Here is a 17,454-nt window from a genome sequence, read left to right on the forward strand (position 1 = left end):
GGAGACCTTATAGCAGCCTTCCAGTACCTGAAGGGGGCTACAAGAAAGCCAGGAAGAGACTTTTTACAAGGGTTTGTTGTGATACGACAAGAGGGAATGGAATGAAGCCTGAGGAGGGTAGATGTAAAGTGGATATTAGGAAGAAATTCTTTACAGTGAGGGTGGTGAGACTGGAACAGGGTGCCCAGGGAAGTCATGAATGCCCCCTCCCAGGCTGTGTTCAAGGCTGAGTGAGATGAGTCCTTGAGCAACCTGGTCTAGAGGTAGGTATCCCGGCCCATGGCAGGGGGTTTGGAAGTAGACTGTCTTTAAGGTCCCTTCCAACCTAAACCATTCTATGAACTTATGATATATCCAAGGATCTCGCAGTGCACAAAGCTTAGTATTTTTTAAGATGAAAGTAATACTACAAAGTACATATTAAAGGAGAAAGATTAAATTTTAGCAAAAAACCATAAATTAAAATGGCAAAAGTAATTATCTAGGAACTTGTCAGCACTATTGCCCCCTTTTTATCCAGGAACTGTGAGGATGCATTCGTATTTTTTTTATTGCAAACTTTTAGTTTCTAGTTAAAATACAAAATATGTGTACACATATATACATATATATATTAGAAATAATTTAAAGTATCTTCTTTAAAAATACCTACAAATTATGATAAGGCAAAATACTGCTCATGATTCTTATGTTCCAGACCTGATGCAGAGCACTTGAAGTGCTACCTTGAGTCATGACATTGAAATCACTGGAGCTAAATGCATAGAAGTTTGGATGCAGAAATTTCATTTTCTCAGTTGAAAAACCCCACAAAAATCCACTGTTATTATGAGCTATATATTGAGAAAATACATTTGCACTAAACATGCTGATGAAGAGATTCAGATTTGCTACTCTCTTCTCCATGATAAGAAAGGAAAGCTCACAGGATTATTAAATGAAATGGGATTAGGAAAAAAAGTAAAAATTCCTGTTAAGTGGCTGTGCAGATACATGTCATATTATGCTTATTAAGCTTACACTAAAAGCTTCTCAGCTTTTCATGAAGTGAGGAAAAAGGTGTGATAGCCTAATGTCATATATTTGATGTTATCATGAGCACTACATGTGACAAGGTGGCTCATAGCCTGGGAATTAGAGCACAGCAAACCACTGACAGCTTTATCAATTTCCTGATCTGGCATTTCAGGTCATCTTTGAGGCCGCAGGCTCTGAAGGAACAGCAGCAAATGTCTTCTGAAGTATCAAGTGTCTCTATGGAGTGCAGCTGAATGTTAAAAATCAAGTTTTGTATCACCATCATGGTGTGACTGATATTCAGGGTTTGTAACATACAGATCTAGAATACCATCAGCAAAATAAACCACAACGGCTTGGCTTTGTCTTCTAATTTCAATTCATCTTGGATAAAAATTGGTAGATGTTGACAGCATGAGATAAATAAAACTCTTTGGAAGTACATTAATACAACATCACACAAAGGTGAACCACTATTTCTTGTTGCAGATAGGGGTCACTGGCAGCAAGAGCACATCTTTCTTCTCCAGAAGACTGAGCTGCTATTGAACAGTTCTTCAGGACAAACATCTCATACAGCATGCATTAGCCCAATGAGACAGAAACGGGGTAGCGTATGGAAAAGCTAACACAAGTCGTATGAGAAACTGGGATGGAGACCTAAAAACTATCATTTCTAACAAAACAAACAAAAAAGGCAACTCAGTAACTGTAAAGCAGATGTATTTGGGCAATGTATTTGGTCCAGAGAAGAGTGATGAGACTGGTAAAGGGACTGGAGGGAAAGTCCGATGAGCAGAAGCTGAGGGAGCTGGGTTTCTTTAGCCTGGAAGAGACTCAGGAGGGACCTTATCACACTCTACAATTACCTGAAGGGAAGCTGTAGAAAGGTGGGGATCAAGCTCTTCTCCCAAGCAACTTGTGACTGGACGAGAGGGCATGGCCTGAAGCTGTGTCAGGGGAGGTTTAGGTTGGATGTTAGGAAGCACTTCCTCATGGAAAGTGTAATTAGACACTGGAATGGACTGGCCAGGGAGGTGGGAGTCACCATCGCTGCAGGTTTTTAAGGAAAGGTTGGATGTGGCACTTAGTGACACGGTCTAGTCCATGTGGTGATGTCAGGTCATAGGCTGGACTTGATGATCTTTGAGGTATGTTGCAGGTTCAATAATTCTGTGATTCTGTTATTCTCAACAAGAAGTTAGATAAAAAGCACATTAAACCCACTAGAATAACCACTATGTAAATGACAGATACTGTGCTGCTTGGCACAACACTAATAGGTTGATTTATCAAGAAAGATTAGAGTTCACTAAGCACAGCTCAGCTAAGTGATAGCTGAGGGGCATGACAACTGACAAATACTCTCCTTGAGTAATCTAGTCATGAAGTGAAAAAGGGTAACAGAAAAAGGCAAAGCAGCTATAAAATAGTGTGACAGAGACAACAGCACAGACTTTCAATTACGGTGGTAGAAATCCTACTGCTTAAAATATTTACAATATACAGAGTTTAGGAAAGACAGAGCAGATTGAGAAAAAAGGAGAAGGGATAATTACTGGGCCTCATTAATTTTTTCATCAGAAGCAGCAAACGATCACAGTTTTCCTTTTTCATTAGAGTGCTTTTTAATATTGACATCCAACCAATTATGTTCAAACTAATTCCCAGAATACTCTGAGAACATAGCTACTTTCAGAAGTTTTTTCCAGATTAATGAACTGCATTATTTTTTCATTAGAAACTGCAGCATGCTCTGAAACATACAAAACGGGGAACAAAAAAACACCCTGAACAGAACTTCTTCTCCAAAAAGCCCTTGGCTTTCCTAATGAGTTTCTATCTTCAGGGAACCTTCTTCATCTTTACTTTAAAGATTCAAGACAAAAAGCAATACTACTACTTCAAATGGACTCCTTGTTTATAACCAACTGCAGCAAATTAGATGAACTCTCTGTCAGCTCCAGACCCATGTGATGTGATAGACCACAAAAGGGTTTTTTTGGGGGGGTTGTTGCTTTTGTTTGTTTGTTGGTTGGTTGGTTTGGGGGTTTTTGTTTGTTTTTTAATGATCATGCTATCTTTGATGTTCTTTGATGTCCAATTTTTATGTTCAAGTTGTGGGGTTTCTTTCTCCGGATGTGATATTCACCAATTCGTTTTCACTATCTAGGCCAAACTACTTCATTAACATTCTGAAGATTTAGTAAGCCTTAACTATTGATAACTTGTTTCTCCTTAAATACTTGCAATTATAATATATGAACTTGTTACAACTTTTTATCTGATTTGTTACATAGAACACAGAGTGTCTGTTTTATGGCTTCTTAATATATTTTGTCTTTGCTTTCCAAAACAACTTTCCCTGGCAGCATTTACATAAAAGGTGATGAATGCCTTTCTTAAATTGAAAAGAAATTACAACACTGAATGGTATTAGCAACTAATACAGGCATCACAAGACTGAAAACTGTTTTTTTTCCCTCTTCCTGTTAATATTTTATCTTTAATTAACTTGCCCCTTTTCTTCATCTCAAGTTCTCCTTAAAGCCATGTTTTGTTAATGAATTCCTGGCCCTTGGAGTAACACTCAATGCTCTTAGGGGATTCTATACAGACTGGATTCCATTCATACTATTATTAATAATGATAATGATGATGATAAAGTTTTCTGGATTCAGTGCTGAGAAAACAACGTATTTAGAAAGGTATGGGCATATATTAAAGATTGCCTTCACTTTACTAAAACAGCAAGTTTATTAATTCTGAAGAGAGAAGTTAATCTGGTTCTAAAGTATCTATCACCTTTCTTACAACAGCTTACACCCAAACCAGCACCTATGTATGAACAGTTAACAGCACATCACTTACTCTGAGACACAGGTTCAGAGTCTCATTTGTTTCTAGTTGAGTAATATGAATGATTACTCATCGATATGAAGAGACATTCTATTTCTTAAATGAGAGTGATGAAGATGTTAAATAAGCAGCAGATTTTGCCCTTTTGAGTCTTTTTCTCTGTTTGCATAGCAATAAATTTTAGTTACTTCACTTCTAATTAGTACTGTGCCTTTACAGGTGAGGTTTCAGAAAAACATACCTGTTTTGGAAAATCTAGTTCTGCATCCAAAAGGTAAAATATTTACTAGCAAATTTTAGTTCTTGGTTTTGGACCTTGATCCATCTATTCCTTCTGTGCTACGGGAAACTAAGCAGTGGTTCAGGAGAAACTATGAAGCATGCAGCCTGGAAAACGCAGTATTTGGAAGGCAAGGGATTACTCAGAGCAATAAAATGAACTTTTTGCACAATTGGCACCATCTTTGTCTTTCTTATCTCAAAAACCAAGTTGTCTTATATCTATATTACAAAAATAATAAATTTAGATTTACTTTCATCACATGTAACTGGTAGTTCATCTGATAAAATAGCTTCAATCTGTACTATGACTAAAGAACCAGGACTCAATTATAATCAGCACATATACTCATCTTGATTTATTCTATAAAGCTTTTAAAGTATATTAAGCACTGAAGGAAAAATGAAATATTTAATCAGTAGCAAATATGTAAGTCACTCATAGAAATATATCACAGTATGCACTTCACAGAGCTTCAGAGAACTGACTTTCATGCAGCACAGCCTACAGACTTCTCCTGCATCTCCCTACAAAGACATGAAGCACAGTACAGAGAAGATAACGTGAATTTTCTGGCTTTATGGTTCAGGCACCCAAACAATTCCCAAGGTGTTGACATTCATGCATCAAGCTGAAATATGGAGAGCCACAAGCCATTCATCCATGTCAAGTTAAAGACTACAAATATTCCTTGCATGCTCAGTCACTTTATCACTTGGCTCTTCCTTTCATTATCTCCTGCATGGCACCACACATGTCTTACACCAATCAGTTGCTCTTTCCAGCACTGTTATTCAAAAATCCATGCTGATTGTGAATTGTATTTAGAGTTACAAAAAACAAACAAACAAAAAATTTGTTTACAATGACAGCCTTCGAAGTATGACTCTTAGAAACTGCAAGCCAAGCAGCAGCATTGAAGTTGGAATTTCTGAAACTTAGTGATGTATATATATATAAAAAAAAAAAATACACTTCTGTTCTTAGATGTTACCACAAATACAAACTGTGCTACTGTTTTAGTCAAGCACTGAGACATCAGTAACCTACTGTTTTTTAAGGTAGTGTCATTTGAACTGTACAACATTGTTCAGTGTATTTTAAGACCATCACATACATAACACACATTCAACCATAACCACACAGGTATATGTATTCCTGGAAATGTTGTACAAAAACAACTTCCAGAAAGATTCATTAGAAAACTCACATTAGTTAAGAATATTTCCATCAATGTAACAACTGAAACACGCAGGAGGCTCAGAGAAGAAAGCAATCTCATAAACTGTTATAAATATTCAACAGAAAATAGCTCCTAGTTGCTTGCCCCATGCTTTTCATGTTTGTATACTCCACTCATGTTAATTTATTTTTTCCTGTTTCCCAAATATCCTAACCTCTTCTATTACAGCCAGTTTTGCTTGCATATGGCCAAGTGCTACAAGCGTATTAAAGCTTTGGTTTCTTGGGAACTGTATTGTAACTACACCCAAAATCACAAGTCTCAAAGTTTCTTCTGTTTTGTTTTTGCAAAGAGATCTGCATGAAACTACACTCATATAAATGTCACTTTACAGAAGAGGAAAGATATTCCCAATGTTACCACTGCAAACCACTTGCATTGCTGAGATCAGCAATGGACTCAAGATCAGCAGCTTATAGTGGCTTTTTATTATTTTTTCCCTATTGCAAGATGTGTACGAGTCTTAATTGTTACTGTGATAGCTATTATCCTCTTCCCCCACCTCTTTCCCTAATCTGAGCATTATTTTGACCAAAAATCACAAGCAAACCAAGTAAAGCAGCATAAAATGGGACAAAAAATGTCACAATGAACACTCGTTCACCAGCAGGAGACCACAAAACAAACAAAACTTTGCATAACACAGGTGATTTTTTTTTTAGGCTAATCAAGTATGTTCTTCTCAAATTCAAAACCAGAATTTTGCTATGTGCAAAGAAAAGAAGGGATGACTGTCAAACCTGTGAATGTGGAAATGCTAAATAACATTCAAAAGCCTTCCTTTTACTACTGAAGACATTTTCTCCCAACCATGCATCATGGAACACAAACAACCCCACTCCCAATTTTTTGGAGAACACTCTCTTCCTATGAAAATAATTTTCTCCATGATTATCCTCCAGTAATGCATCTTAATACCAACAATTTTAACTGTTTTCGGCACTTGAAATTATTTGAATAGCCTTTTAAACATTAATATTTTCATATCTTTGTAAGCAGCATCTTTATCGATAAAGTCTTAATTATGTGACTTTGTATAAAGCTGTGGTGCACCAGCACCACACCAGGAACACCAGCAACCGAAGAGCATTCGGTTAGTTGTGCTAGGCACTGTACAAACACAAGTCATTATGAAACAATCTCTGTTCTGTTCTTTTTTTCTCTAACAGCTTAACAGTAAAACAGCTATTCCCCAGCACACATAAGGAGAGGTATATTATTGCTCACTAATATAAACATCTCATTTTGCATAATACAGGAGGTAGAAAGTAGCAACAACTCTCATTAAGAAATTTCTCACTGGATTAGCAGATGTCATCACATCAATCTTTAAAACATTTTGTCTCATTACATCAGAAACCATTTCCAACAATTAATACCCTCAAACTCACTTTATGCAATACAGTCTGCATGAAACAGTTCTTTTTCATTCTCTATCTCAAAATACCTATGGAAAACCCTTCTCAGTATCAGGATGTTCAAAAGCTTCCTGTGTTTCCAGCAACTCCATTCAGTAGGGACCACACAAGAAACCTCCACTCCGGCCAGTCAGCAATGGCTGTATCTATTGCCACTCCTCTCAAGCCATTCAAACACACTTGCAACAAATAACTGAGCAACCTGATCTAGGGGGAGGTGTCCCTGCTCACCGCAGCGGGGACTGGACCAGATGACCTTCGAGGGTTGCTTCCAACTCGATGCATTCTATGATTTTCCTTCCTTATCCCACAGACATAAACCCACCAAAACAATCTTGGCAACACTCACAAAATACAGAAAGTGAATCCAAAAACAACAGCTACTGTGATCTACTGACAACTTTCAGGAATGCCAGCCACACCAAAATGCATGGTGCTAATTGATGCTGGGAATGTGCCGATTGCTACAATAGATGTCTTGCGTGTTTTCTGTGCAATCCCTGGTATGTGTAAGACTCTGCAGCATTCATATGGAAGTGGTAGAAAATGGGATTTCTGGGGGAGATTAATTTCTGCTAGTGGCAGCAAAACCTCTTACATCAACTTTGTTTTGACTGGTGGTGACACCCCCCCCATCTTGATTACTGCTTCCACTTCTGTGTCTCCATCATAATAAGGGTACAGAGATGTTGGCCCAAGTGCAGAGGAAAGCCACAAAGATGCTCCAAGAGCTGAAACACCTCTGCTACAAGGACAGGTTGAGGGATCTGGGGTTCTTCAGCCCACAGAAGATAAGACTCCAGGGGAAACCACATAGCTGCCTTCCAATACCTGAAGGGATCCTACAGGAAGGCTGGAGAGGGTCTTTTCATAAAGGTGTCTAGCAATAGGACAAGTGGGAATGGTTTTAATCTGAGGGAGAGTCGGTTTAGACTGGATGTTAGAAAGATGTTCTTTAGCACAAGGGTGGTAAGATTCTGCAATAGGTTGCCCAAGGAGGTTGTGGATGCCTCCTCCCTGTGGGTGTTCAAGGCCAGGCTGGATAAGACCTCGAGCAGCCAACTCTAGTTATGAGGCATCCCTGCTCATGGTGGGGAAGTTGGAGTAGATGATCTCTGAGGTGCCTTCCAACCTAAGCCATTCTATGTCTTAGATTTAATATCCAATACAATTAATTGTGGTAAATTTGAAAAACATTATTTGTCAGAAATTTTGTTGAGTTTATGGATATGTTTCTTTCATCCAATTCTTCCACTATTTTAGTAACTCAGTATTTATTATTTTTCTGCCTCACTAGACAGAATAAATCCACAAACATAATTCAAGTCAATGCTACTGCTGTCTCCAACTATAGGCTCTCCCAGACCATTGCCTCCTCTGAGGCTCCACACAAAACAACTGGATTTTCAACTTCTGAAAGTCTGAATTTCACGATACCTTTACCCACCTAAGCAATCTACCACTTTTCCTCTTTCTTAGACAAATGAAGCTGAAAAACAAACAAAAAATTTTGACTGGATATACATCCAGAAATGGACCTCCCAGCCCCATTACATGGAGAACACATGTTTGTGGAAAGAAAACAGAACACAGAAGAATATAAGACAAGACAGACATATACCATGAAGACAGTTGTGAATGCAGGAAAGGACCTTCGGTAACCACAATAAATATAAGGATTGTTTAAACCCCAAAAATTACTTTCTCAGCTACAATAAGTAGTTGAATGTGCAATGTAATTTTTGCCATGGCTAATTTTATCCAAAAAAAAGGAAAAAAAATCAATTACCACTTGTTTTGAGTATGCCAGCCTTTGTATTATGGGTATTGGACTTTCTATTAAATCTGGAGTTATTATGGTAAGAGACACGCACTGCTGACCTCTGAACAACTGAACAGATGAGCAAGATAAAAGAAAATAGCAACATCAAGTGGAGTTGAGCACTGTGAAGTTAAATCCTGGTTTATAAGATTTTAATGAACTGAATCAATCCAACGCTGGAGCAATCAGCCTACAGAATAAAACATCCTGTAACTTTTGAGGTACTCTCTTCCTTCAGCATCCTTGTAAGCTGAGGGATTCAGCTGATCCAGTTAGCATAAGCACGCCAGGGCACTTGCTAAAAACAATCCAGACATTCTCAGACACCAGTACAAGATGATAACTACCGTTTTCCACTTCTCTGACAGCTTCAAAGTGCTGTCATGCAAGTGAAGTCAACCATTAGCCCAGAGTATATTACTTGGTTATATTAACCAAGTGTGGCTTATATCAGCCACACTTTTTTCCTGTTTTCCTATTTCAGATATGGCAAAGTAACTGCAGGAGGAAAACAAAACAGAACAAACAAACCCCCCAAAACTTCAGCAGCACAATTTTTTTCAACAAACATTTCAGTATTTACTCTGATTTGGTTAAATAAGGACAGATTACTAAAACGCATTTATAAATAATTTCCTTAAACTAACCATTTCCTGTATCTCTGCCAAATGTTTTGTTGTCAGGCTGCATTAAAAACCTTTTGTATTAATCAAAGACTTAATACTTGCCTTGCACAATTTCTGTTGAATAAAAAAATCTGAATGGATGTTTTATAAATGAGGGCAGAGAGCAAGAGTGATGAATATGCCTAACGAAAATGAGTATTTCCTTATTCAGGTTGCAGATGGGCAAGACTCATTTGACCATATAAAAGACGCATTTAACTGGGAGACAGAAAACAAACTGTGGTTGCTTAGATGCACACTACAGAATGCAACAGAATTGATAAATTCTAACTGTGATTAATATGAATTTTTCCAGGGTGTATGTAACCAACACTTAACCACATTCAGTCCTGGAGGATCATTTATATTTTAAATCAATCAGCTAACAATAAGGCGTCTTCAGTATATTTGCTCGAATAATTTTTATTCTATGAAATGCTGATGAAATGCAGCTTTTATTACCATTCCTTTTATCTTATTCTGTAACTGAAGACCTGAGAATCAAAAAGATCCCAAAAAAACACCTTTTTCACTGACAATTGAAAAATCTTGGCCTCTCATTCTCCCTTCTAAAGGATGTGTAGGTAGCAACTCAAGTTCACCACACCACACCTAGAGCTCTGGTTTCCCTTTGAAGAGGTCCTCATTGCCCTCTTCCATCGTCATGTGCGAATTCCCTTCCTGACAGTCAGGCCTCAAGTTAAAACATCTTTTCTCATTTAGCATTTTCCCTAGGTCTCCACATCTAATCCGCCTCTTCAGATCATTTCTTCATAATCTCTTTTCAATCGGAGTTCTCTGTTTACTGACACAGGCTTATCTGTCTCCATTCTCAAGTTGTGATTACTGCCAAAATTCTTTTTTTTTCTCCCCCAAAACCAGAGCAAATACTGAAACAGGGAATTTTCTGCTATACAATGGAACAGCTTCAACAAATAAGCTGCCAGAACCCTTGAAAGGTAAGTGCTTTAATCAGAGAGCTGGTTACTTTTCTCTCTCCCTCTTCCCCCATGAACACTCCTGTCAGCGTGTATTTAGGCACATTTTGAGATGCCTGCTGGACTGTCAATACTAAGTATCTTTGCCCTCCTCAGGCATTAATATGAGACAGGAACACATAGTCCTGTAAGAATAAGGATGGACCTATAGGCATATATAGAGAAAATAAAATATTTGTTCAGTGATTTTATGTTTGTTAGCCACCAAGGGTGCTAAAAGCAGAATTTTAGACAAAATGATAAACCTTTCTTTCTCACTACTTCCATTTGTGGCACCAAACTTTTTGAAATAGATTTGTCCCCTGGAACACATAAAAAATGTGAAATGTGACAAGGATGTTATGATAGAGAAGTTGTGCTTGTTCTACTTCATGTGTTAAGTGAGAAACCAAGAGTTTACAAATCAGGGGTTGAGACTCAGGTTCAAGCAGTGAAGATGGTATTTTGGTTACAAGACCTCACAGTAACATCTTGAAACAGCAAAAGTATTTGTTTATAGGCTCTTCAGATGATGTAAGAGGCTCTTGTACAGTCCTATTCCCAAGGCAATGGAACAAGGGAAAAAAAAAAAAAATCACATACAGATGCTGCTGCCTGAAAAGCTCAGAAAGAAGTTAAGGGGAGCTCTTGGACTCTTGGGCTGCAGAGCTTGCAACACCCTGCTGGTTCAGCTGAAAACCACTTGGCATACTTATTTCACTCAGAGCCTCCACTATCCCAAGCATACATGTGATCTTCTACACCCATATTACGAACTTTCCTCTAACCATTCACTGTCTCAAACACCGAGCAAGTTATTGTTCAAGGACCAATTCTTACATAGTGAGAGATATCATAAGCATAAAAATATAGCTGCTGAAGTGTCCCCTCCAAGAAACAAAGATCTCTTTCTTTTCATTAAAAAAAGGGACTGTTACCTACAGAAAGTCTATTTTGAGTTCTACCTTTGTTAAAAAGGAGAAAACATCCAACTGCAATCGTTATATAGAAGACCAAGCCTTGATACCACACAATTGCAGACATCTCCAATAATTCAGCAGAGCTGTACTGATTTATACTGAGATGTGATCAATAGGCTTTACGGCAGATAATGATGGCAAAAGCCCTGCCTCTCTGATTTTTGCTTCTGACTTTTTTGTTCCAGAGATACCAATCCAGTGCTGCATCTTCCACTTCAAGAGTATAACATGCATTACTTCCAACTGTCAAAAGAAACAATTTTACACTGTGATTGAACCTTACTGATTCTGTGCAGCTCTTCAGTAATTATATTAGTAACTGTAGGCAGGCATTACATCCAACACTGACAGCACATCACAGATCACTGTGTGGGTTGATTTAATGAAAACGAATGAAGCACAGGGTAGAAAGAAGTAGAAGAGTTCTGCTCTGGCAAGAAGTGCCTACACTTAGTTGTGTTTAGAAATGGTGTATATATAGCCTGCATCATGGAATGACAGACCAGGAAAAACATGTTATCTTCTTTTGGAAAAGTGACAACTGTGTGGCAGTCTGTGTGGGAATCAGCATTCCTCACAATTTTCACTACAAAGCTTGGATAAATCAAAATCTTAGCCTATGGTGGGCAGTATAAACAAGATTATAAACTGTTCCTGAATATGAAAGTTTATTTTTAAAAGTAAATTTGACAATAACATTTAACAAAGTTAACACAAGCAGGTTTCTATTGCATTGTGACACACAGATTTAGGTGGGGGTTGGTGTATATATAAAATCAATTCAATAAGGCTTCATAATAATTAAGGTACAATCTTCAAAGCGTTTCAGGAACTCATGGAAGTTCACTGTAGAAGTGTAGAACCTGAATCAAGCAACTATTCATTGCAAATGAAACCAGTAAACCCAGAGAAGGTCAATTACCGATGGACAAAATAGGTCACTCGAGAATTCCTTCAACTTCCAAAGTCCAGCACTTAGCAGTGTGCATCCACCTCACAGCAGCAGAGTGAATCATCACTCACTAGTGCCACAATTTCTATTCTATGAGTTGCTAAAAAATGTTCTTACACCTCAAATGCTCAAGCAGACAGATAGACACCATGACTCAGCTGTGGGAATCTAGCTGTTTCGTGACCCTGCCATGAAGAAGCAGGTATTCCATACAGAGGGAGAATTTGCTTTAATTTAAGTTAATGAGATGGCTTTCCCCATCACCACACAAAATGAACCAGTTGTTGTCTGAAACAAAATGCATACACCAGATCTGCATGGCATGGCATGTTTTGGCAAGAAACCTCATTTAAAGTCTAGTAACTATGATCAACAACGTTCATCTAAATGCCATTCAAAACACTGAAGATCCATGAAGCACACCGTGATTCCTGCAGCAAATATCCGTTCTCACAAGAGATTAAAAAAGTTTCAGAAGCCAAAGCTTCAAAGCCAAAGTAGAAACCACTTAGTGATAGCTTCCATATCAGAAGATGGTAGAGATTAGAAGGGATTCCCAAATGGTTAACTTGAGTATTACACACACTTCTGATTTTTATGGTAATAAACAGGAGGATGTCAATCACAGAATCACAAAATAATCTGGTTGGAAGATACCTTAAACAACATCCAGTTCAACTTTCAACCCAGGCCTGAAGGGTCAACATAAACCATGTCCCTAAACTCCAGGACCACACCCCATGCATGGTGACTCCACCACTGCCCTGGGCAGACCATTCCAGTATTTGAGAACCCTTTCAGTGAAGAAATATTTCCTAATATTTCTTCAGCCTGAACCTCCCCTGCAGCTTGTAACCATTTTCTCTAGCCCTGTTGGCTGTCATCAAGGAGAAGAGGCTGCCCCTTCCTCGCTCCAACCTCACTTCAGGTAGCTGTAGAGAGTAATGAGGACTTCTCTCAGCCTCCTCTTCTCTGGACTGAACTCCCTCAAATGCTCCTCATAAGTCATGTGGCTCCAGGTCCTTCACCAGCCTCGCTGCCCTTCTCTGGACATGCTCCAGCACTTCAATATCCTTCCTATAGTGAGGAGCCCAGAAATGACACAGTACTTGAGGTGTGGCCTCACCAGTGCTGAGTACAGGGAGAGGATCACTGCCCTGTTTCTGCTAGCCACAGTGTTTATAATACAAGCCAGGATGCTCCTGGCTTTCCTGGCCACCTGGACACATGGCTGAATCATATTCAGTCAGCTGTCAACCAGTAACCTCTTCAAATCGCAGCTTTCCAACCACACAACTCCAAGTCTGTAGCTTATGATGGGGTTGCTGTGACCCAAATATACAGGAACAGTCCTGACCACTGAAAGGTTTTCATAAGTAAACAGTTGAAATTTGAATTAGAAGAATGTTCCTGTCCCACTCCCTAGACAAACAAACAAATTAACCCCATAAAGCAAAACACAATCTCTAAGTTAAGAGTGTAAGGAAACTCTAACAGATATCACAGTTGTTATTGTGTAGGAGAAAGAATGCCTCAACTCAAATCTCATAAGCCTTACTGACCACTATCAAGGACATTCTTAAGAAAATACAATGCAGTAAATCAGTACAGAAGCTGTGGAATAGCATACATCTGAGACATTATTTCCAAAAATCTTTAAAAATAAAAATGAGACATATGCAAGTCACTTACAAAAGGTGACTTCAAACTGAATTCAATAAAAAATTAGCATGTAACAGGTCCCAATAGGCAAATAATCAAGCTGATTTCCTAGATATAGTCTTACCCACACATTCCCCTCACCTGTTTCCTTCACAGAAGGAAAAGCAAAATACCACCTGAGTTGGATAAACTCAGTACTATTCAATTTTATCATCCCCTCTGACACCTGAGCTGAACTTCATTCAACCCACACTAGATATCCCTTCAGATCACTAACCAGTGATTCTCTTAGTTCACCTTCTAGAATCTCCCACAAAGAGAGGGGAGGGAAGACCAACAATACTCACATCAACAGCTAAGAAAAAGAGTGCAAAGATTTACTTAGAAGCCCAATACAGATGGACTACCCTATTTGACACATCTTGCCACTCATTGTTTGAAAACAGCCACTCTGCCCTGTTTTCCATCATGTTATCATCCACTCACTGATGTTATTGTATTAAAAACTGTACAGTGAACATGCTTCTCCTATTCCTTATTGCAGACAAAACAGAGAGAGGTCACAGAAGAAAAGCTGAAGGGAAGAACTAGCTCTTCATCAGGCAACTTAATTAGATCACATCTGTTCTAAACAAAAGTTTCTTAAGAGCCATCTTAGCCCAGAAGGGGGAGAAAATAAAAGCCAATGCAGTTTCCATCTCCATGGTTTAACTGACATGACTTCAGAGCACATGCACTATAAGCAAAGTAAGCAGGATTCAGTCCATAGCAAGTTGACAGTGCATGTTTATAAATATTAGTGAACTAGAGTGGTTCTTACTCTCAACCAGTGTTACTATTTTAACATTTTTAAATACAATCTGTTAAACAGACACAGAATAAAATCCTGGAGTGTTTATTCTACTGATGCCTAGTAACTCAGGGAAAATGTAAAACACTTAATGAAAATGCTACACTATTTCTGTGCTTTTGAATAAACCTGTGCATGTATTTTAACTTTTTTGAAGTGTGTGCTGAACATTTAATAATCTGTAATTAAACTGAAATCTGCAGTTTGAATTTGTCAGTGGTTCAAATGTCATTGTGTGAATCATGTTTCAGTCAGAAGTGAAAGTTGCAAAGGATTTTCCCTTCTTCAGATTTCTCTTTCTAGTGTTATTGGAAAGCTTGTCCTCTTCTTTAAATGAATTTCCTTTTAATCTCCTCCCTGAGCTGCTGGATAGATGGAGCCTCTTAAAAAATTCAGGATATCACTGTAATTGTAAATTGATCTGCTTCTGTGGCAGAAGGCTGGGGCCCTCCATCCAGGAAAGAAACTGTCTTTTCAAAGTTGTTTTTCAGACAAATGATTAATTTGCACTCACTCTTACTGCTGCATTTCCTTTAATGGAAAAGCAGTTTTTAAACAAAACTAGTTTACTCCTGGCACCACAGAAGGAAGGAAGCCAATTGCCACAAAGCCAATGGGAAATATATCCTGGCTCAAGATTTTTAAATTTCCTAAAGGAGCCTTTGATATTGCTTACACAGGAACTCAAACTGTGTTAGACAATTAAAATGTACATATTCATCACTGCTAAAGTTCTGAATTCCTGTAATATATTATTAGACACAGGACAATTACCCACTGATTTTCAATGAAAACTTAAGGTTGGAAAACTGTTATGACTATGCAATCTTTAAAACAGACACGTAACTCATTAGTATCAAAGCAGAGGAAATGATCTATCTAGTGTGGTGATGAATCCACATAGCTTATTTGCCTTTGGCTCTTCGGTTATGAGATCTGGCATCACTTGGATTATTTCACCTAATCCATCATTAGCTTTCACGTGTCCTATATACTCTGCAACAAACCTAAATTTAACAAACCCAACTCCCCATCAATTACCACACTGAATATATTACATGTCAGCACAGAGCACAAAGATAAGGCATGCTGAATTACATCTTTCCTTGTGAAAAGTCAATATTTTTAGAGCCCTGTTAATGTTGCTGACTCCAATTGTAACAAATGTTCCCTCCTATTGTGGACAGCCCTGACCTTTGCTATTTACATACAATACAGAGCTACTAAACAAAATTGAAAACCTTTAAAAACACAGAAAATACAGAAGAGATCCCAGTAACAGTGTCACAAAGTCACAAATGAGTTATTTTTTAATTGCAATGTTTGCTTGGATGATGGAATCCTGGAAGATGACCTATTTATTTTTTCCCCCTCCTATAATCCTGTAAGTAAACATCAGTAATTTAGATTTAACTTCATCTCCTCACATACACAAAGCAAACAAAAAAAGGTTATTGCTTACAAGCGAAAATAAATAGACTGCTGGTGTGTTAACACAGCATCCTGACTTACCGGTCTTCCACAAATACACCGAGGAAGTTTGAAATTCACTTTGTGCCCGAGCGTCCCAGGTTGCCAGCAGCAGAAGCACAAGAACTCCCGCGCACCGGGCTGGCACGGTGGAAACCCCTGGACCCCGGCAGAGCGGAGCGCTCCCCTCGCTCAGCCCCATGCCTCCAGCAGCCTGCTGCCGCCTCCAAACCCGACAGCACGACCACGAAACCTTCTTCAAATAATATTCCCCTCTTCAGAATTTCTTCACGGGGAGAAGGGGACTGGAAACCTCTCTCCCACTATTGTGCATGGCAGTTGAGAAGGAAAAACTGTTTAACACCAGGGAACAATAGAGTCCTTGCTCGCTCTTGCTGCTGCAGCGGCGGCTGCTGCTAGTGTGGTTGCTGCTCCACGCTCTTCCATTCAGTGGTTAGTTGCAGTTTTCCATCAGCTAAAAGCGAGACAGCTGTCCGCAGGGGACTCCAGCTGACTGAGCAGGTTATCTTGCTCTGGGAGGCAGGAGCAGTCATTTACACCAGCTGGAGAGAGTGAGAGACAGAGAAACAGGGATGAGGAGAAACACAAATAGCTCAGCGCTGTAATCTCAACGCAGTGAGTGACTGTAAAAGGCTGGCTTCCCAGACACGTCTCTCCCTGGAATATCCCAAATGATACACACTAAGAAGAAAAGAAATCATCATCAGACATGCTTCAGAAACAAAAGTCTTACAGCCAGAACAGAGATAACCAGAATGATATATATTAATTAAGAGAGCATCAGACATTTGTCCTGATAATATGTATGCTGCATTAACCATTTTGTAAACAAGAAAATCTGATTACACATGCAGTAAATAGACAATTAAAACCTTATGAAGGGGAATGGAAGAAAATGAAGAAAAAAAAAAAGAAAGAAAAAACCACACCACTAACTTGCCTTGCATATTTATCAAATCTCCATAACACATAGCTGTCTGCTGTGAGTAGAGATGAATGTATGCATATGATAATATGTATGTATGTGTAAGCACATCACCTCTGGGGTAGATGAAGTGCACAAAACGTATAACACAAGATAAGATCCTTTCCTACCCAGCAAGTATGTACACATATGTATATGCATAAATGTCAACTGTGTAATTTGAAGTAATTCTGAAGATCAAGTTATCAATCATTTCTAAAGCAGACACTAAGCTTTACATATGAAAGTGTTCAGGATACATTAGGCTGTCACG

At 38.6% G+C, this 17,454-nt stretch overlaps 1 protein-coding gene across 1 annotated transcript in view; it reads right to left on the reverse strand.

The window, feature by feature from the left end:
* The window catches only part of THSD7A (thrombospondin type 1 domain containing 7A), a 200,559-nt gene extending 184,153 nt beyond the window's left edge, over window positions 1–16,406 (reverse strand). Inside the window, exon 1 of the mRNA XM_054384872.1 lies at window positions 16,238–16,406. Coding sequence (XP_054240847.1) covers window positions 16,238–16,397 — 160 coding nt within the window. The 5' untranslated portion in view covers window positions 16,398–16,406. The remainder of the gene's footprint in view (window positions 1–16,237) is intronic.
* Between the last annotated feature and the right edge of the window lie 1,048 nt (window positions 16,407–17,454).

Source organism: Indicator indicator, chromosome 11 (assembly GCF_027791375.1).
Source record: "Indicator indicator isolate 239-I01 chromosome 11, UM_Iind_1.1, whole genome shotgun sequence".
NCBI classification, from domain to species: Eukaryota; Metazoa; Chordata; class Aves; order Piciformes; family Indicatoridae; genus Indicator; species Indicator indicator.